General features: G+C 38.3%; 1 protein-coding gene across 1 annotated transcript in view; it reads left to right on the plus strand.

Annotated features, from left to right (window-relative positions):
• Window positions 1–22,304, plus strand: part of LOC109912117 (probable ATP-dependent RNA helicase DDX60) — a 99,144-nt gene that overhangs the window by 58,653 nt on the left and 18,187 nt on the right. Inside the window, exons 19-30 of the mRNA XM_048616101.1 lie at window positions 522–637; window positions 1,808–1,941; window positions 6,453–6,562; window positions 7,135–7,239; window positions 8,004–8,132; window positions 10,360–10,487; window positions 12,032–12,190; window positions 14,552–14,690; window positions 15,487–15,639; window positions 18,163–18,267; window positions 20,820–21,020; window positions 21,923–22,027. Of these exons, the coding sequence (XP_048472058.1) occupies window positions 522–637; window positions 1,808–1,941; window positions 6,453–6,562; window positions 7,135–7,239; window positions 8,004–8,132; window positions 10,360–10,487; window positions 12,032–12,190; window positions 14,552–14,690; window positions 15,487–15,639; window positions 18,163–18,267; window positions 20,820–21,020; window positions 21,923–22,027 (1,584 nt within the window). The remainder of the gene's footprint in view (window positions 1–521; window positions 638–1,807; window positions 1,942–6,452; window positions 6,563–7,134; window positions 7,240–8,003; window positions 8,133–10,359; window positions 10,488–12,031; window positions 12,191–14,551; window positions 14,691–15,486; window positions 15,640–18,162; window positions 18,268–20,819; window positions 21,021–21,922; window positions 22,028–22,304) is intronic.

Consider the following 22,304-nt stretch of genomic DNA (forward strand, 5'->3'; position numbering starts at 1 on the left):
TCATCAGAAAGGGTCTAGGCCCGAAACGTCAGCCTCTCTGCTCCTATGATGCTGCTTGGCCTGCTGTGTTCATCCAGCCTTGCACCTTGTTGTCTTTGGCAGTATTTTGCTGTGTTCCATGAATGACTACAATGATGCTGAAGGAGTGGCTGGGAGAAGAAAATAAAAGCCACCAAATAAAGATAACTTGAAAAACACATTCTACTGACCTCTGATGAAGGAATTCTGATCAGAGGATATTATAATTAGATAATTAAGTATCATCTATCCGAAGAACTCCTATACAGACTTTTTTTAAAACAAAAAAAAATTACTGATTTGAACTATTTGGCTTTCTAAATGCAACCGTCCATTGAAGGCTAGTGTTTGCCATAACTACTTCCAGGATTGTTGCTGTTTGACCTTCTGAAGTCCACCCCTATTTGATGTAATGAAATAAACTTGCTAAATTTTTGTTAGTAAAAATTACTTATTTGTGGTTTAGTATTCTTAATGAGTTAGCTACTCTGTTCTGTTCATAGGTCCACTGTCTTGGTGGAGAGATTGGTGCAGAAGTCTGGGAGCATCTACTAGTGATGATTCGATGTCCATTCCTGGCTCTATCCGCAACAATCAGTAAACCAGAAGCGCTCTCCCAGTAAATTTTTCAATAATTTACGCTAATGTTACTGTTTTATACGACTGTATTTTGCTACTCACAGTAATACTAGTTGCTGTATCATACTTTACAAACATGTAAGATTGCAAGCTGATAAGCCATCATTTCATGTGTGTTCATTTGTGAAATTTAGTTCTTCAGTTTGCCAAATGTGTTACATCTTGTGAATCAAAAGGTAGTGGAACTTTTAAGATATGTGCATCTGGAAAGAGGTGTGTAAAGAAATCACAGACACTGTTTCTGTAGAGCTTGAGAAATTATGATCTTCGTAATTCAGTTCTGACATCATAGGGTGGACCTCTAATTCCTTGTTTGATCATGTTGGCAATTTGTAGAGTTAAAAAATATTCTGTGCAGATATTTTTCTCTGTCAGCATCCAGTTCTAATCCTGTTCATTATTTGTAGGGTTATTTTCAAATTTGATGTTATCTTAAATTAAAATTCCCTTTGAAGAACAATTGATCCAGTTAAATTGACACTACTGCATATTCCAACATGTATCAAACTGAATTTGATTGCTGGGAACAAACTAATCGTTTGAAGGTATGCAACTATTATGCCACCCATGTCAATTTTCTGACTCTGTACAATTGAGTCATTTGCTTTATGGGAAACCCTCTCTTCCCTTGCCTCTTGACAGGTATTAATACCTTTTTTCCTGGTTTCTCAATTTGCTTCTCTCATCTGATGTGTTGATATCTATTGTTGCTCATACACAAGTTGCTGAACCCGACTTCACTCGGTTAGTAGTGGACTGCCTTTAGTACTCAGCAGATACTGAGTGGCCATTTCAAAAGCATTTTATGAATTTATTTTTTTTTTAAAGACCAAGAACAACAAGATTGACCCGTACAAGTGCAAGAACTCTGGCAGAGCAGTAATTGACAGGCAATGAATAGGTTAACAATAGAAACATGGAATGGCAGAGGATAATATGGGGTAAACAGAAGTAGAAACGTATTGTTGTTAATGTTTTTTATTACTCTTCCTAAATAATTACCACCCTGTTTCCAGTGTTGTCATCCCTAACAATGATATTATAAGCATCGCTTGTGACTGCAGCAAAGAGTATATTAGAATCAGGAGGAAGAAAACTAGGAATGTTCTCATTTAATTTAACTATGGTCTTACCATGCCTCTTTTAATAGATGGCTTCAAACAGTGAAGAATTTCTGGCAACGAACAGAGAAGACGATGGAAAACCCTGTGAAAGTTAGTGGTGGAAAGAAGAAACAGCAAATTAAAATTCCGAGAGACCAGAAATCCTACAGAGTCAAACTGGGTACGGATGGCTGTTGCATTGTGCCCTTTATTTATGTGTTCTCCATGGGATGAGGGTATCACTGGAGGCAGTGTTTATCCACCCATCCCTAATTGCCTCAGTTATGTTGGTGGTGAGCTAATTTTTTGAACCACTGCAGTCCTTGGGGTGTAGAGACACTGACAATGATGTTAGGATGGGAATTCCAGATTTTAAATCTGTGACAGCGATCTGGCTTACAGGGTAATGTGTGGTTTGGCAAGAGACTTGCCACCTTTCCATGCATTCCCTTTCCTTCCAGGTGGAAGAGGGTACGGGTTTGTAAGAGAAGTCGGAGAAGCCAGTCTGAGTTGCTGCAGTGCATCTTGTAGATCACACACGCTGCTACCACTAAGTATCAGTGGTGAAGGGAGTGATTGTTGAAGATGTTGCATAGGGTACCAGTCAAGTCGTCTGTCTTTTTCCTGGATGGTGTCGAGCTTCTTGAGTGTTGTTGAAGCTGCACATCAAGGCAAGTAGAGAGTATTCCATCGCAATCCTGACTTGTGCCTCAGTGAGTGGACAGGCATAGGGGAAACAGGAGGTGAGTTACTTGCCACAAATTCCTAACCCTCTGACCTGATGCTGTAGCCACAGAATTTGTAAGACTGATATGCTTCAGTTTCTGGTCATGAGTAACCTCCTGGATGGTTTATAGTAGGTTTTTCAGCAGCACTTATGCCATTAAATGTGATGTATTGATGCTTAGATTCTGGAGATGATCATTGGTTGACAGCTGAGTAATGAACATGTTACTTATCAGTCCAAGTCTGGATATTGTCTAGGTCTTGCTGAATATGGATACCATTCCTTCAGTATAAAGCATTGCAAGTAGTGCTAAATCTGATACAATCATCATCAAGTATCCCGCTTCTGGCTTTATTATGGAAGGTAGATTATTGATAAAGCACCTGAAGTTTGGTTCGTCATAAGTACTACCTTGATTAACTTTTGCAGCAATATCCTGTGGCTGAAAATCCTCATTTAAGCACCCTCAAATTTTCAATTCAGTACTATATTTCCGTATTCGTGGGGTATGGGCCGCGCTGGCAAACGTTTGATACCCATCCGTAATTGGTTAATTGACTGAAATGGGTTACATTTTCCTCTTTCTGCACTCGTGTGTTGGTTCTTCTGGACAAAACATAGAGGAAAATTGAGGAACATTGTACCCATAAGACAAGGGCATTACATTAGCAATTTTCCAATGCATCCAGGAAATTTTGAAATATCGTGGGCCGCCTTGTGCTAGTACTGTCCCTAACCCTGGACCCTGCAGTCCTGCTCGAGAGGTATATGACAACATCTCTGAACAGGTTTATTAGAAAAGTAGGTTAAATTGAAAGAAAGTGATCCACTATCTCTGCTGCTGTTTTCTTTAAGACCATAGGCCTTGGGGACTTGTCTCCCTTCAATTCTAATAGTTTTTCCTTTTCCCTAGTGATGATAATTGTTCCAAGTCGCACCCTTTCTATAACCACTGCATTTCTTGTTATAATATGGTACTAATATCCTCCATCTAAAAAAACTGAGGTGAAATAAGGATTTAGTGTCTCTGCCATTTCTGTGTCGCCCAAGTATTAACTTGCCAGTCTCCTCTTTCAAGGAATGAGCATTCACTTCAGCTACTCTCTTCCTGTTTTTATAATTAGAAGCTTTTAAGTCAAATTGGGAGAATTTCTACTGAGGATAGTGAATCAGTGAATTTTTTACTGCATAGAACTGTAGTGACTGGTTTGTTAAAAATATTCAAGGGTGTGATCGATTTTTTTTTTTAAATCAATAAGGGAATAAAGATTTATAGGATAAGGCAGAACAGTGGAATTTAGGATTAGCAGATCAGCCATGATCTTATTGAATGGCTGAGAAAAACTGTGATCTCTTGGTCTACGTAATGGCCTGGAATTTCACAGATTCATTATGCTGGCAGGAGATATTCCTCCTCCTTTGCGATTATCCTGTCTGATTGGAGACTCAATCTCTAAGGAAACAACCTCTCCCTCAGATGGCTTTTGTTTCATCAAGGTTGCTTCTCATTCATTCTGTGTCTTCTCAGTCTTGTAATTTGCACACATAAAGGAAGCATGAAAGTTGTTAATTCACATGAAAATCAGACTTTTGATCATCATTATATTGTGTTTTTTTCAAACAATCATTATTTGTTAGCTGCTTGAATGTAATTAGAATCATGTTACGTGCCATTTTAATTAGAAATAACCCATCTGGAGGTGTTACCTGCAAGGTAATTTCAGACATGGGTAACTTTTTTAAGGTGACTGGATGAGCACAGCAATCCGATTGATCATTTAAATGGTGAAACATCTTTAATTCCAGTCTTTGTTTTTTTTATCAAATTCCTGATTTTATCATGTTTAAAAGCTGAAATCCCAGGATGGGAATCTTCTAAAGGGTATATTTTGGGTGGTGGGGGACTTGCTGAGGATTGAATATCATGACTTTACACTGCAGCAATAATCTAGGTTCATGTTAAATACACAAACCCTACAATACAATTAGCCATTAATCCCATCAATTTCCCCAACACCATTTCCTTACTTGTACTGATTTCCTCCAGTTCCTTCCTCTCACTAGACCCTGTTGTCCCCAGCATTTTTGGAATGATGCTTGTGCCTTCCTTTGTGAAGTTGGAACCAAACATGTATTTAATTGATCTGTCATCTCTTTGTTCTGCATTATAACTTACCATGTTTCTGACTGTAGAAGACCTACGTTTGTCTTCACTAATCCTTTTCTCTCCATGTAGCTATCATTGCTTTTACGGTCTATTTGTCTGTTCCCCACAAGCTCTATTTTCCAGCTTTTCAATCAGTCCCTTTGTCCTCCTTTGCTGAAATCTTAACCGCTCCCAATCATCAGGTCTGCTGCTATTTTTGGTTAATTTGTATGCCCTCTTCTTGAATCTAATACTATCCCTAATTTTCCTTGTTAGCCATGGTTGGGCCACCTTTCCTGGATTTTGTGTGCCGGACAGGAATGAACAATTTTTGCAGTTCTTCCATGTGTCTGTTAAATGTTTGCCATTGCCCAAGCATCATCATTCTTTTAAGTAATGTTCTCCAATTTATTATAGCCAGCTCATGCCACATATCATTGAATCATAGAATCCCTAGAGTGCAGATAGAGACCATTTATGTCTATTGAGTCTACACCTTCCGAGCATCTCATCCAGGCCCTACCCCACAACTCCACATGTGTTTTTTTAACTCCATGACTAATCCACCTAGCTTGCATATCCCTGGACATTACAGGGCAAATTAGTATGCCCAATCCACGTAACCTGCACATCTTTGGACTGTGGGAGGTAACGGGAGCACCCGGAGGAAACCCACGCAGACACAGGGAGAATGTGCAAACTCCACACAGTCAGTCACCCAAGGCTGGAGTTGAACCCGGGTCCCTGGCGCTGAGGCAGCAGTGCTAACCACTGTGCCACCATGCTGCCCCAAATTTCCTTTATTGTGGTTTCCTTTTCTTTAGATTTGAGGCCATAGCCTCAGAATCAGCTGCATCACGTTCCATCTTAAGTGTTTTATCATATATGATCACTTTCCTAAGAGGCTTCATAGAATAGATCACCAGTTATTCCTTTCTCATTACATAATATCCTGTGTATGATGGCCTGTTCTGTAGTTGGTTCCTCAACGTTTTGATGCAGAAAGCTATGTTATACACACTCCACTGGAATTCCTTTTCTGTAGTGTTGACTGATTTGCCTATAATTATAGTTGCTTGCATTTCCACTTTCAGTTTAATGCCTTTCCTAACATTGCCATTGTGGTTTGGGGGTCTTTACACAATGCCCATTATTGTTTTCTGCACCTTTGGTGTTTTTAAGCTCTGCCTGTACAAACTCCACTTCACTCGACTTAATATCCTTTCTCGGTATTGCGTTAATTTTCTTTTTAACTGGCAATGCTACCCGACCACCTGTTGCTTTTTGTCTGTCCTTCCTAAATCTGAATACCCCTGGATGTTCAGTTCCCATCCCTGGTCATCCTGCAGCCACATCTCCGTAACTTTAACTATATCATACGCATTTATATCTATTTGCATGACATATTCATCCACATTATTGTAAGTGCTCCACACATTAAGACACGCATTATGGCTTGTCTTTTTAACATTGAGTGCTGTTTGTATTACTGTGCACTGTAGCGCTGTTTGATTCTTGCCCTTGAGTTCTCTGCCTATGATTTTTCTTATTTCCCATTCTGTCTTTTGCTTTTACCCTTGTTTTCCTTTCTTCTGTTTCCCTATTCCCCTGCCATTTTGGTTTAAACCCGCCCAATCACAACTGGCAGTCTTGCTGTGTTTCACGAGCGCATACAGTTTTTGATTTAGATTTCCAACATCTGCAGTTCTTCGTGTTTATTTTAGAATTAATTGTATCATCGCAATAATTGGTTTTGTTAGGGTGTCAGCATAATGGTCACTGAACTCACTTCGACATTTACTTCCAACTTGTTTTTTAGTGATCTATGGAGAGCGATACAATGATCTGGAAAAGTATGTGTGTAGTTCAAAAGATTCTGGACTTGACTTTATTCCCTATCATCCATGTGCTGCTTTAACTGCGGGCCATGTAAGTACTTCAGTCTCTTTAAGTGGATATTCCAAAGTAATGAATTTGCATTTAGCAGCTCTGAAGTTTTCAGAATTTATATGAATTATGACAAATATGAAAAAAATCTTCCTTCCAACCAGGCCTGCACAATAGTAGTCAGTAAGTAAACACTCAATGTAGCTCAATATGTTGCTACCAATGTTTAGAGAACCATTTTATGTAATGCCTTAAAAGTTTTAGTGGAAGTGTCCAGTCGTCGTCTTAAATCTGCCAATTTAATAACTTATATGTCCCTGGTGAACAGCTGCTCCATCCAAGTACTACTTGTACTCAACCTGCTGAAAATTAAAGATTTTTTAAAAGGTAGCAATTGCAAGTGAAGGTGGAATTCGTATTGTGTTTTCTTTTAGTTTAGTGGAATAATTTGTTTAGGTCTTAAGGAGTTGAATGGGAGAAGAATGACTGTAAAGCAACTCAACTTTGGTCCTTTTGACAAAGTTGAACAGTCCTTTTAGGCACAATAATTCAAATAATTTCAACTGTTTTGTAACAAACATGAATAATAAATGACTGTTGTATTTGGTTGTTAGATTGAGACGTATGGTTTTCCTTCAGACCTCAGTCTGTCTCCTCCAGAGTGCCTCCGGTTATATGATACAATGGCTGAAACCTGGAAGGAATGGCCTCGGGCACAGGTATTTTGGCTAAGATCTTTCTGTAATGTGATAGCCCATGTACTGTTAGGGGAGAAAATTATTTTCATGTTGGAGCGATGAACCCTTCAAGAATCAGGTTTCTCTGAAACGTATAAACTGAACTTCTAAAGTGAAAGTACATCCCATTTGACTTGCATGTCAAAAAATGTCTTATCGCCACTTATCAGACATGGGAAGATTAATCACTTGCTCAGAGTACTGTTCCAAGGATTCGTTTTAGAGTTGAGATTTCTGGAAACTACTACTTCCTTTGGTAAGATTTTTGTTCAAATCCCTTCCAACCATCTTAGTTGTAGCTTCGAGTTTGTCATAGGTGTTGCACATGTCTTCAGCATTGTCATCTGTCTGATTGGAACACTCCTGGTTCTAATGTTCTTTAGCATTTAGTATTCTAATGTTATCAGCATTTTATACCCTTTAGGCCAGCATTCAGAACTTTAGTTGAATTCTGTTGAAAGAGACGCCTTCAGCCAGCTTCTACAAAACTGAATTGTTAAAGTAGATGTTCCCTGCAATAAATATCATTGTTCTTTTGCTTATAAAAAGAAGCTTGTTTCAAAAAGTGATTGTGATCAGGCTAACTGACTGACGAATAATAGAAAAACTTCCCTTAAACCCCCAGGTATTTACTAATATCAAAAAGAAGGAAAGAATGTTTCTTGTTTCTTCTGGCATCATAACGATATAGTATGAGTTTGCTTCTATTCCAAGTTTGTTGCTGATTGCTTCATCTTTCCTAATAGGAGCTCGAGCCAGAAGAATATAAGGGTTTCAAGGATAAAATTGTTATTAAAAAGAATGATGTCAGAAAATACGAGGCAGAATTAAAACAAGAACTGGAGAAATGGATCACTTCAGGACAGAAAAATCAGGTATCAAATTGTTAACCCGAGTGTATTTAACTAATTTAGAACAAAAAATCAGAAATGAGAGATTTTATGTACAAGGTAATATTGATTAAATGTTCATGGTGTACTTGTGCTGTAGTTTCATTGTCTAATAGAGTATAAAGTAACTATGAAAATGTGGTTTTGCACATTAGAATGATCACCTTAACAGAGCCTTCCTATTGTTGAAGTGACACATTTCTGGACTCCCAAAAACCTTTCTGCTTTCTATCAGGCAGAATTCAGAAATGTGATGGAGTTCGATCTACTTGCTTGGGTGAATGGAGCTGCATGTCAAGCGCCACTTCATTCAGGAAAAATGCCTGCTAGGTTGACACCCCAGCCACCATCATCACAGCATGGCTGTAGTCTGTAGATATTTTCCAATTGTTTTGTACCGATAAGTTAATACACAACTCAAGCAGTTGAGACTTAAACCTAGACTTCCTAGCTCAGAGATTGGGACTGTATCACAAAAACTTTTTTGGCTGTAGTGTATGCTGTTTTGACCGTATCACGCAAACCTGCAAACCACTCAGAAGGACAGGTGTGTCAGAACTCTTCCACCAAAATAAAACACAGTGATGTGGATGCTGGAAATATGAAATAGAAATTGCTGGGGAAACTTAGCAGCTGTGGAGAGAAAACAGGGCTAAGGTTCGAAGTCCAGAAAGAAGCGGCACTTGACTTGAAATGCTAAATCAGCTTTCTCTCCCCAGGTGCTGCCAGACCTGCTGAGTTTGTCCAGCAGTTTGTTTTTGTTTCAGAACTACATTTACATTTCCAAAATGAATCTCTACAGAATGCCCATTATTGTTTTCTGCACCTTTGGTGTTTTTAAGCTCTGCCTGTACAAACTCCACTTCACTCGACTTAATATCCTTTCTCGGTATTGCGTTAATTTCCTTTTTAACTGGCAATGCTACCTGACCGCCTGTTGCTTTTTGTCTGTCCTTCCGAAATCTGAATACCCCGGGTGTTCAGTTCCCATCCCTGGTCACCCTGCAGGCACATCTCCGTAACCTTAACTGTGTCATTTTGGAAGGACAAACTTGAAAGCAGAATACAGGGTTAATGGAAAGATTCTTGGCAGTGTGGAAGAGCAGAGGGATCTTGGGGTTCATGTCCACAGTTCCCTGAAAGCTGCCACCCAGGTGGATGGAGTTGTTAAGAAGGCGTATGGTGTGTTAGCTTTCATTAATAGAGGGATTGAGTTCAAGGGCCGTGAAGTTATGCTCCAGCTATAAAAAATGCCTGGTTCGGCCACATCTTATCCAGTTCTGGTCGCCTCATTACAGGAAAGATGTGAAAGCGTTGGAAAAGGTGCAGAGGAGATTTACCAGGATGTTGCTTGGAATGGAGAGAAGGTCTAATGAGGAAAGGTTGAGAGCTAGGGCTTTTCTCTTTAGAATGACGAAGGATGAGAGGAGACTTGATAGAGGTGTACAAAATGATCAGAGGTATAGATAGCGTGGACAGCCAGAGACTTTCTCCTAGGGTGGAGGTAGCTATTACGAGGGGGCATAGTTTTAAAGTGAGTGTAGATACTGGGGAGACATCAGAGGTAGGTTCTTCACTCGGAGAATGGTAGGGGCGTGGAATGCATTGCCGGCCTCATTAGGGGCATTTCAGCGGCTATTAGATAGGCATATGGATGATAGTATAAGGTAGGGGTGGAGGTTAGATAGACCTTAGGTTTAGGGTAGAAGTTCGGCACAACATCGTGGGCCGAAGGGCCTGTACTGTTCTATGTTCTACACCATCTGTAGGTTGTTTTCAATGTTCATACCTACTTCCTTTAAAATCATGGAATAGAAACCATCTGACCCTGCAGATTTATGACTCATGAGTTCTGTTGTTTTTCTTCATTGCTGAAGGTACAGTTAGAGATCTGGCTCACACAAAAGGAGCCATATTTGAAATCTCTCAAGTGCCTGTTCTACCTAGAATTCTTTAGTGTGTCTCTACCAACTTAAGATCAGCAAAATCTTTAACAACCCCACTGTAATCGTCTATACGTGAGATTTGCTGTTTGTTTATTGATATTGAGACCAGGCCTCAGGGCTGTGGTTTTAATAATCTTAATGATATTCAATTAACTGAAGTATTTTTGCAAAATGCTTAAATGTAAATTTCATTCATTGAGTGCCATTTTTATGATTTATTTTGTGCTTATGTATCTTATTAGTAATTCTGTCAACATTACCTTAAGGCTATGGAAGTGTTAGACAAGCTGAAACCCACAAGTGTCGTGAATTCTACAGCAACAATGGTGAAGCAATTTCCCATGTTGGTAGAAGCCTTACAGAAAGAAAACCAGCTGCCAGCTCTGTTTTTCTCGTAAGTTTTAAAATATGTGTAGTTTAATATTTGCTGGTAAATAAGGATTTTCTCCACTCTGTGCTGCTGTAAACCTTATAAATGTGTTTTCACAGGGTGGGGGGAGGAGATGTTTAAGTTAGGTTCTGTCAATACCCCAAGAGTTGCACTAAAACTTGTGAACAAGGGTCATTTACATAAAAGTAGCTGGTCTAAAACTGTTCAAAGCATCACTCTCAGTAAATTAGCTGGAGTATCAAAGTACTGCAGCAATGCTCTCCCCGCTCACAGCAATGTTCACCAACCCCCACCCTCCGCAACAGTACTCAGCACCCCTCACCCCACTGAACATATCTTAATATTTTCAGCATTCAGCAAAATACTGAAATTATAACCATCAGAGGGCAACCTGCAAATCATTCTGTGTATGGTTGCCAGGAAATGAACCATTCTGTAACTTTTTAGCTTTTATGAGGCTGGTCAGTTGTCAGATTTAATTCTCTTGATCTTTTTAACTTGTCTAAATTGACTACTGATCACTGCTGTTTCCAATTAACTAATTATTGTGCAGCAGAACATGGCTTCAGTTGAATCACTGGTCGTGTCTTGCAGATCAATTGAATGAATGTAAACTGATTGCAGCAAGTGAACATAACTTGGTCAAACTTAAGCTAATTTGCAATATCAGTCAACTGATTTAACAGGGTCCATACATCAGAAATGGTTGTCAATTGACAGCCATTCATTCATAAGTTTTTTTTTCCACTTCTCCGTTTAAAGAATGTGTCAGTGCTTTCAAAGGGTAAAACTGTGGACTTGATTAATGTGTGAAGGGATTTAGATGGCAAAGGACTGTTTGGAGAAAGGATATTAGTATCCTTTGAAGGCAAGCAGGGCAATAGGGAATATGGTTTAGAAGCATGCTTCTTAACAAATGACAAATTCACTAATCTTAGAAAAGCAATTTATGCTCTGAGCTGTAAAGTTAATAAAGATTTCCCAATTCGCTTATGGCACAGTAGTTCAAATGATGGCCATAATGAAGTATGTTTGATGTCGCCCTAAAGAAGAGATGAGCCAGCTGAGCATTCATCATTTGAAGTTGCACTGTGGTGGTGAGAGGCTTATGTGCAAATATTCATTTTACCAACTGATGCAGATTCAAGAGGTAGCTGGTTTTATTTCACTAGTGAACCTACGACGAAGGTTTGGAAACTCACTGTATTGGACGTTTCATAGACAATGAGAAGAACTGGGTGATTTTCACATCGAGGGTATGTAAACACTAAAAGATGGGATTGACCCAGCTGTTTGAGGAGTGGCAGTATTGTTTACTGCAGTGAGAATGCAAAAAAATGTTCTGGTTAGAGCAACATGAAGGGAATTAAGACTCAAGTCTCAAGATTTATTTCAGCAGGATCGAGAGAATGTGCTAGCTGAGATGAAAAGATGTATTTAATTTGCAAACCCTGAGCACAAAATGAACTTTTTCTTGTTTAAGGCTGCACAATGGCAATAGTTATATCTTGTTTTATTATATATTGTCTCTTTCTTTTTCATTGTAGATTTAGTGCTTCTGTAGTGGAGCGTTTAGCCAAAGAAACATTCCAACATGTCACCAACAAGGAACAGATGAAAAGAGGTTCAGATGATGCAAAAAAACGAATTGAATTTGAAAACAAGCTTCGCAAATTATCAAAGCGTGCTGGGAAAAAGCAACCTTCGTAAGTGGCATTGTTTGCTGCTTGTTGGTATTTGCAGTTATCAGTTGAACCTGATTTAACTTTATTCATTTGAGAAAGCACCTCAGCACATTGAGAGATACCACACAGCATTAGATTGTGCTGGATTAATACAGAACAAACTGAGTTGTGATTTTAGTCTAAATAGCTTAGAAAGCTAATTTGTATGCGATATTTGGTTTAGCATTCTATCTTGAATCAAGGCAGGGTAAAATTCAGTAGCATTAAAAAAAAATCGATATTTGACAGGAGCTTGATTAAAAACATAGGAACAGCCTATTGAGATTGTCCACCATTCAGTAGTGTCGTGGCTGATTCAACACTTCAAAGGCTTTTATTCACCCATCCCCATAAGCCTGTACGTCACTGGTAATTGATATCTACCAAACTGTACCTTAAGTACACTCCAAAGACTGAGTCTCCACAGCCCTGACTGGTAGAGAATTCCACAGGTTCACAACCCTCTGAGTAAAATAATCTCTTATCTTGGACCTAATTTTTTAGGTCCCACTTATTTTTAAACAATTGGTTTTAGGCTCCCTAGTGAGGGAAAATGTCTTATCTGCATCTACCCTGTCTGTCCCTTTATGTAGTTTGGAGGTTTCAATGTGATTGTCCCTCATTCTTCAAAACTCCAGAGAATATAGGCCCAGTTTGCCCAATCTCTCTCCATAGGATGGTCCTGCCATCCTGCGAACAAATCCCATGAAATTTTGAAGCACACCATCAATTTTTCCCCAAGATAAGGAGATGAAAACTGCATGCACCACTCCAGGTGCAATCTAACTATGCTTTCATGCAACTCAAGCAAGATTTCACTATTCCTGTATCGGTGTAAGCAACAATCCCATATCACCACACAGAAGTCCTGAGGCAAAACCAATATATCAACTTCAGCCTTATGTATTTTCTAATTAACCTATTCAGAAATGTTATTGCACACCCCTGGAGCAGATGGGATTCACATGAGAATGACTGGCAGCACTACCAAGTGCTTGGGCACCTTTAGTGCAATGGCTTGATTTTATGTGGAGCCAAAATAGATCCGTATGCACACATTTGTAGATATTGACTACTTGTGAATATACTGAGGCTTTATTAATCTAAATCACTTTCCAAAATTAAATTATTACAATAAAATGCAAAACTGGAGAGAGAGTGTGGTGATAATCACAGGCTAGTCACTTAGAGGGAATGGGTTGATGACATGCGCTAGTAACATTCCTTGGCACTGCAAGGAAAGCTGGTGCAAGGTGTTTTCCAGAATAGCCCAAATGAGCCTTAAATAGTGGTTAGCTCCTTTCATTTCCATGTGTAATCCTGTTCCAGGTGACAAACTGAGTGATACTGTTCTCCTCTTTTCAATGAACAATGATGGTTTAAACAGCCCTGATGGGACACTAATTAAAAAGTCCTGCAGTCAGCAGAAGCGTATTAAAATTAAATCAAAGTATCATTAACTAAGGGTGATGATGCAGAGTGTTTTTCTACCTCAACCAATATCAGGACAATAGAGTGTACAAATAACTGTTGTGTCCCTTTGCACTCCCCAGATTGGATATTTGGTGATCTTTTGTATCTAGAAAAGTCGTGCCGTACCATCCAATTTCCCAGCTAAATGACATATTACTGTAGTATTCCGTTTAATAAATAAAATTATCTGTTTGGTCTGAAATATTTTCTGTTCAATCTTGTCCCTGTTTCTGCTCTTCCCTTCTCTCCTGAGAGCGATGAATTCATTTGTTAATGTAATTCCATGACCAGCCTTTTAAGATGGCTTCTGGCTTTTTGGAACTTTACTTCTGGAAGTCGCTTGTATCAGGCAAATGAAGATAAATGCTTGTTCCACTGTATTAGTTACAATGGCCTGATAGTCTGATGACCAGAAAGTTGTTGGAGCAGCATAGACTGCAGTTGCGCATTGGGACCACATGGAATCTCCAATGTAACTGACTGTGAGAATTGTCCAGGATATTGAAGATTCCACAATACAATTCTACTGTGTCTGGAATTCTCCAGGAAATTCCATTAAAGAGAGTTTGGTTGGTTCTTACTCTGTTAAACTTAACAGTTGGCTCTGAGGCTTGCTTCATTCAAGGAATGTGGGCTTACTGTCTAAGCCAGCTTTTATTGCCCCTCCTTAAATGCCGTGGAGAGCATTGTGGTGAAGTTTCTTATTTCTCAAATAAAACAGATGCGGCATTGATTTCCAAGACACTTCTGTCTCCGTTATTCTGTTGTAGGTCACAGCGTTTTTGTTGTCTCCCAAATTACTTCGTGGTCATTGGCTTAAGCTTCAACCACAGTATTGTTTTTGCAGTAAATGGTTACTTTTGGTTGCAGTGATCCAAAGGAATCCCACGTATCTGACAATATGGTAATGAAAGAAACTGAGCAAGAAATGCTATACCAGAAGCTTCAGGAAATGAGAAAGATTCCAGCGGACTGCACCTATGCAGTGGAAACTGCTGCGGACCATAAGGTACAAAGATTTTTCTTTGTATTATCATTAGATATTCAGGTTTGGTTAAACTGTATACAGACTGTTTGTATTTTCTGAATATTGACATTTTTGTTAACTGTCTTGTGTTTCTGCAATCGGACCACATTTGGTGAACAGTTCTGAGTACGCTAATAATGAAAATTTATAACACAGCTTAAATATGCTTGCTAGCCATAATGTACATTCATATGCATGTTGTGATTTTCTGTAAATAAAAGGAATATGCTCAAGTTTTGAGTCTTTTTTTTAATTACTTGCGGAGTCAATAGCTCCCTTTTGTTTCCACTATAACAGCTTGGCCGTCAAAGTCAGGCTGCCTGCCAGTCAGCACTTTTTTTCTCCTATAATGAGTTGTGAGATGGTTTGAAGTTTGGCATTATTGTGTTTGACTTACTCAGTGCAAGACAAAAATGTTCAGCTACATATTTCTTTCCTCTGCAGTATTTTGTTTGCAATGGTGTAATATGGAAAAATCGTCAATATATTTTAGGCACTCACCACTTAGGATTTTACAGCCCACAGAGAAGATTAATATTTGAATAAGTGTAAAAGCAGCATTTTTAGTTGAAAATAGTTAAGTTGGATTGTCATATAACAATAAAATCCAAAAATTCAAATTCAGGTAGGTGGGTTATAAAATCTGAATGCCATGAAGGCAAAGATTAAGCTGTCTTAATTTTGTTTGAATTTTAATTTTTAAAAAAAAACTTTATGCACTATGGCAAAGAATCAGTATTTCTAATTGATGCTTAACTAATTTTTTTCTTTTTACTAGATTCTGGATACAATCTTCCAGCGATTGCAGCAAGTGAAAACTGCAAATCAGCTACGTCTTTATTTGGAAAGAGGCATTGGATTTCACCATGCTTCACTGAATAGTAAAGGAAGGCAAGCTGTGGAGATGCTGTTCAGACTTGGATTTGCCAGGGTGAGTTTTAATGCAGTGTGCTCTGAGCGTTTCCTCACCGTGAGACTGTCAAAGTGGGAATACAGATGTTATAACTTTGACAGAGTTCCACAGTGACCATTGTTGCCTCAGAGCTCATAGCCCTATTTTAGGAAGTTTGATTTCAGTGTTTGTAGAAGATGTAACCTTATGGAGGAGAGGGCATAACATGAATAAAATATCCAGAGGATTCATTATAAATTGTAACAGTGGCTGGTGCTGTTTTGCAGTTAGCTTTGTACTTTGTGTAAAGTCCTTTTGTTCCTACATGTTTGACTGTGGATTTAAGTGAGACAGGACTGTTTTTAAAAATAAAATCAAGGATTGTAGAATTTTGCGCAAATGGAGTGGATACGAAATAGCTGACAAGTGTGTGATTGACTCTCAAGCAATTGAATAGCTTGTGGATGAGAATGTTTGGTCAGAAGGCTTCGGACCTCTGGAAAGGAAGATGCTATCCTTCACCCTGCAGTTTTTTTTAAAAAGTTCAACACCTTCAGCCTAAAGAGAGCCAATTTATTTTCTCTCCTCAGTTGCTGTAAACTGTGGCTTCTAATCAATAAGTCAGAAACTTTATAAGTGTGAACCAATCACACTGTGCCTTCTGCAGGCAAATGAAAGTAACTAGAAAGGGAGTAAGTCCTGATAAGCCAAAAGGATTGTCTCTGTGGATAGGGACCATTGAACTGCCTTCCCTGTCTTATCCTCCACCAACAACACACGTTTTTTCTGTATGTGTGTAGAGAGAATTTTATCATGTGTTAGAATTTTAACTGGTAGAGTTGCATTTGTCATTTGCTTCTAAGAATTTGCAATCCTTGTTAGTACTGAAACCTAGTTCATGCTTTGTCAACCTGGTTCTAAAAGATGGGTAAATTGGGGAATTTTGTGTACTTAGATGAAATATTTAACTTTTGTGGCGATTCCTGGAACAGGGGGCTTGATTGCCAGCATAAAGTGAGGCATACAAATTGCTCATGACCACAAAGTGCCTGAATTTGTGCTGTATTCCATTACTAGTTTTGGGTAACTAGCCATCGCCATTGATAATTATTTTAGAAATATGGTTAATTGAAAAACAGCACCACTCAGGCTCGAGCAGCATTTCTACAGTGCAATGGTGTCATTTCCTTTCTTCATTTTTATCTAACTTTGATTAGTAACAGTTTGGAGTTGTGCCAACGAGGAAATTAGCTCAGGGTTGAGGTTAGTCTTGGATTATCATTTGTCTGGTATATTTGGATCTGCTGAATACAAAGCCTAGTGGGGACATGGGAGATTTGTTTCCATTGTTTCTTTGCCACTAATCTGTTTGCAGCTGACTCCCTATTATCCAGCTGCATGAAATCTGCGAGGTATGAATCCTGGCCTAACTTGCAGCCCTAGTGGTCAATTAAGATGGACCTATGGCAAGGGGTCACTGGGAAGATTTCTTATAAGTGTTGACATTGCTGCTTACCAAGAGTGAAAGTCATGATGCTTATATGACAGCCTACTGAAATAGTTCAGTGTACTTGAGTCCATGCCTGTTAACTGTCCTTCTTCATGATCAGAATCAGATCATAAGGAATTCTAATGTTGGTTGGTATTCCAGTCATATCCTTATCAGCAGGGATGGCATGGTGGCTCATTGGTTAGCACTGCTGTCTCACAGCACCAGAGACCTGGGTTCAATTCCAGCCTTGGGCGACTGTGTGGAATTTGCATGTTCTCCCTGTCTCCGTGGGTTTCCTCTGGGTGCCCCGGTTTCCTCCTGCAGTCCAAAAGTGTGCAGGTTAGGTGGATTGGCTATGCTAAATTATCCATAGTGCTAGGGATGTGTAGGTTAGGTGGATTAGCCATGGGAAATGCAGGATCACAGGGATAGGGTAGGGGTGGAGTCTGGTTGGGATAATCTTTGGGGAGTCGGTGTGGGCTTGTTGGGCCAACCGGCCTGTTTCCACACTGAGGGGATTCTATTGTATTAAAAAAAGGAACACACGTTCCATTTGCTCAAAAATATACAAATTAATTGATGTAGTCATTTGAGAATGTTATCACAATCTCTGTTTTCCTTGTCTTTTCTGAATGATTTACATGACCACTTGATCTTTCATTCTGTTACCAATACTGAGGAGATTAGCAGACCTTTATTCTAACAGATCAAGGAACCTTTTCTTGTAACATGAATCTTGTACGTATCTTTCGGATTGTTTTAAAGCCATAGTATTAGTGACATAAAAATAATATAAAAGCTTGTTTACTGCTTTTATCTTTGCACTGGCTACTTGTCCTGCAATGAAAATGATACCATTATGATTGTTTTACGGCTAATGCTGATTCTGCTATGTAAAGTAAAATTATGGAAATTAATAGAAGTTTAAAAAAAAATTGACTTCTGAATTGAATACTGAGAGTAACTTACCATGGAATTGACTGATCTCAGCGCAGTCATTCGGATTCAGTGTATACTTCAATTAAACTTGCTCTTTATAGAACATTTATTTTCGAAATATCTTTCCATAGGTTGTGACTGCTACTGGAACTCTTGCTTTGGGAATTAACATGCCATGCAAAACTGTTGTCTTTCTTGATGATTCAGTATTGCTGGATGCTTTACAATACAGACAGGTATCCACATTCCACTCTTTTATTGGCCTTGTTTTCTTTTAAAATAAGAGTGAAGTTTATAATTTCTAAGTTAAAACATGTTGATTCTAGACTACCTTCTAATTTTCTAACTGAAATTTTCTGGTGTCAACAAACCCTGGTTGTTTCAAACTATTACAGCAATTTTTAATCTTTTAAGGAAGGTCACTTCAGCCTCTTGATGATGTTACCATTGGATTAGATCAAGATTAAACATCAAATCCATTTACCCACTTTTTGCTTCACATCACTAAATACTTGTCTGTCAAAATCTGTTGAAAATTTTGGCAGTTGAGCATTCTGTCTGACACTGTCAAATATCTTTCAAAAATGTAGCCATGCCCATGGCATCACTTTAACAATGCAATCCATTATTTATTATAGAATTTTATTACATTTACATAAACAACCAGCTTTCATAAATCATAGTAAAAACTGAAAATGCTGGAAATACTCAGGTGTGGCAACATCTGTCAAGAAAGAGAAAACCTCATGTCTCAGGTCAGGGTCTTGATCAGAATGGCTACGTCTGTTTCTCTCCATTAGTTGCAGCTTTATGTGCTGTATATTTCCAATATTTTCTGCTTTTATTTCAGATCTTGAGCATTCACATCATTTGGTTTCTGTTTTACGAATCCATTTTGGTTATCCTTTGTTAACCCTTTTCTAGGTTGACTTGAAATTTATCCCATGTTGTGATATCGAGACACATGCTAATCACTGTTGACCCAAGTGGTTTAGTTGTCTTGCTTGAATGGATGTGTGATATTGTCAGCCCTTCGCTACTTTGTTTGACATTTGCATCCTGTTGAAATATTTTGTCAGAATTTGTTTTTTGCTGTTCCATTTTTGTAACTTTCCTTAACTTTCTAGGATCTAAAGGACTCCAGCGGTTTTTTCACTAAGACCCAGTATTTTTCTTTTCACTCAAACTCCTTGTCTATTCTTTTAAATTTGCTCCAACATTTCTTTGAAAAACAGGTCGAAGTGGTCAAAGTATCTCTGCGATTCTGTCATCATTGATCTATCCAGTCTGTCAACTTTTTACTTAAAACCCATTGCATTTTCCCATATCACTTGTTCATCATTCTCTTAGTCTTTCTAATTTTTGATTTGCTCCTATGCCTTCATTTTATTTAGGTATTTTTTTAAGCATTATTTGCCTGAGATTTGTTAGTTCATTTAAACAAAATCTACTTATAATTTCTGAAGAAAACTTGAGCTTTTGCTGATCTCGTTTTTCATATAGAGGTATGGCTCATCTCTAAGTGCCTCCTGTGTGAATGTTTCACGTGTTTAGGCTGTCTTAATTACAAGATTTCATTTCCGGTTTATTTGAGTTACTTGCTTTTTGAATCTGAAATTGTTCTGTGTAAGTAACTTTAATTGTGTCCATGCTGCTTTGAAGGAAAATAATTAATGTCTCAAGCAGAGTGTTCTCATGCAATCTTTGAAGCGTGGATGCTACAATGAATTTGACAGAGGCCTTGTAGTTAGTTGTTTATACTTGGTTTTGGCAAGAAATATACATGATTTTGTGGAATTATAATTGGAGAGATGGAAATAATCTCAAAACAGAAAAACAAATGTAGAAATGAACCATCAAATAGACATGAGAACTAGGAGCAGGAGTATGCAATTCAGTCCCTTGAGCCTGTTCTTCCATCAAATACAATCATGACAAACAAAAACAGAATTTGCTGGAAAAGCTCAGTAAGTGTGGCAGCATGTCTGAAGAGAATTCGGTTAACATTTCAGGTCTGGTGACCCTTCCTCAGAACTGATGGTAGCTGGAAAAATATTGGTTTATACTGCAGAAGATAGGGTGGGGAGAGGGGAGTCAGGAGTAAACGATAGCTGGGGATAGAGCCCAAAGATAGAGAAGAACAGTTGGATAGACAAAGGAGTGAATAATGATCTGGGTAGGAGGGTGAACAGCTGTTAATGGAGACTGTTAGTAGCTAACAATCATGGCTAATCTCATCCCAGCTTCAACTCCCCGTAACCTTCGATCCATCTCCTCAAGCTTGTTTGGTGTTCCAGCATCTACTGCAGTCTGGGTCATGAATCTGTAGAGTTCACTCCCCCTTTCCTCCTCATCTGTTTTAAATCTGCCACCCCTCAGCCTAACACTATGACTTCTTCACCTAGGAATCGAGGTCTCACAATAGGGAAACATCCATTCTATGTTTACTTTGTCAATCTCCTTTGCTTTTTATGTACCTCAATTTGATCTCCTCTCAATCTTCAAAACTCAAGTGAGTTTAAGCCTAAACTGCTCAATCTCTCATAAAGCAAACTCCTCATCTCTGGAATTAATCTGGTAAACCTTCTCTGATCTGCCTTCAGTGCAATTCCATCCTGCCTCAAGTAAGGGGACCAAAACTGTACATAATACTTTAGATATGGTCTCATCAGACTAAACCAGAAACTGTTGAAATTATCTTTTTATGCAAATGATTATTGCAGTGATCTCTGATGAAGACAGTAATCTAAATTTGCAACAACTAATCTTGCCTATATTCTCTCTGTAGATGTCTGGTCGAGCTGGAAGACGAGGTTTCGATTTGATTGGCAATGTGGTCTTTTATAGTGTCCCAATGCCCAAAGTACAGAGACTTCTCAAAGCAAGTGTTCCCCTACTCAGCGGCCAGTTTCCTCTATCTGTCTCTCTTGTGCTTCGTCTTATACTGTTGATTGCTAAAGCTGAAGACGTGATGGATGCAAAAGCCAAGGTATTCAAATGAGAAAAATTGACAATGGAAGCATTATAACTACAATGTTATTTGGATATATAAAGCTGTATTGTAACTTTGCATTTTTTTGGTAACATTTCATTAGACATGTTCATTGTACATTTGTCTGACTTTATAACAATTGCAAAATTTTCAAACACTGCCAAATTTGGAGATGGTGGGAGAATAGTCAATACTGAGGAAAAATGGAACAAATTACAAGAGGACATTTGCATACTTCCAGAAGGGGCAAATAATTGGCAAATGATTTTCAGCAAAGATAAATGTGTTGGTATATCTAAGTAGGAAGATTAGGAAAGCCACTTAGCACCTAGAAGGTGTACATCTATGGGAGATGAAGGAACAAAGGAAAGGGAAGAGAAATACATTAGTTGCTGTAAGCTGTAACATAGTTTAGTGAGGCCTTAAAGAATGCAAACCACACCTTTTTTAAAATTATGAAGCAATTTTGATAGATGAAATGTTTCTCTTTGTAAGGAAGAACAAAGTCTGTTACAGAATTATTAAGAGAAATAAAAGTGATAAGTAAGAATAAAGTAACTGAAATTGGGCCTTTTGTTGCTTTTGCCATCTTGCGCTTAAAGTTACAGAAACCAAATGAATGTTCTATTAAATTTTAATAGCTGGAAAAACTTACCAGTATTGCTTGTGTAGCTACTGTAGTCACTACTTCGATTCTCCTATTCCACACAATTTTAACTTCTGAAATAATCTTATCTGCAGTGCTGTTTAAATAAAGCTTTCACTCAAGGTATTTCACTTTAACACCATACTTAACAGAAATGCGCAAAATAAGTTTGTAGCTCATCTAAACCTATTAAGTAAACTTATGAAACCTGTTGGTTTTGAGCAGTCATTGAAAAGCTGACTTCTTTCCTCAGGCTTTGTCATTGTTACAGCATTCAATGTTGTGTTATAATAACCAGAAGAAGCAATGGGTATTGAAGCTCTACTTCCTGTCGTGCTTGCAGTTTCTTCTCAAGGGGGTAAGATTTTAAAGCTGTCCTGTCAAATATGTCAACAGATAAGATTAACCAAACCCAACACGGGCTAAGAAATGAAATCAAAACCTTTATTCTTTGTATGGCTGACATCTCATTTAATGGATTAACTCGGCCATCTTTGTCATGACTCTTTTTAAAAAATGGTGAAAATCTATTCTGTATAAATCAAATGTTTTATGAGCTTTTATGTATATAACTTCTGCTTTTTTTGGTTTTAAAAAAAAAAGTGGTCTAATGGTATTGTGGAGTTCCTGGGGTT

Source organism: Rhincodon typus, chromosome 1 (assembly GCF_021869965.1).
Source record: "Rhincodon typus isolate 14 chromosome 1, sRhiTyp1.1, whole genome shotgun sequence".
Lineage (NCBI taxonomy): Eukaryota > Metazoa > Chordata > Chondrichthyes > Orectolobiformes > Rhincodontidae > Rhincodon > Rhincodon typus.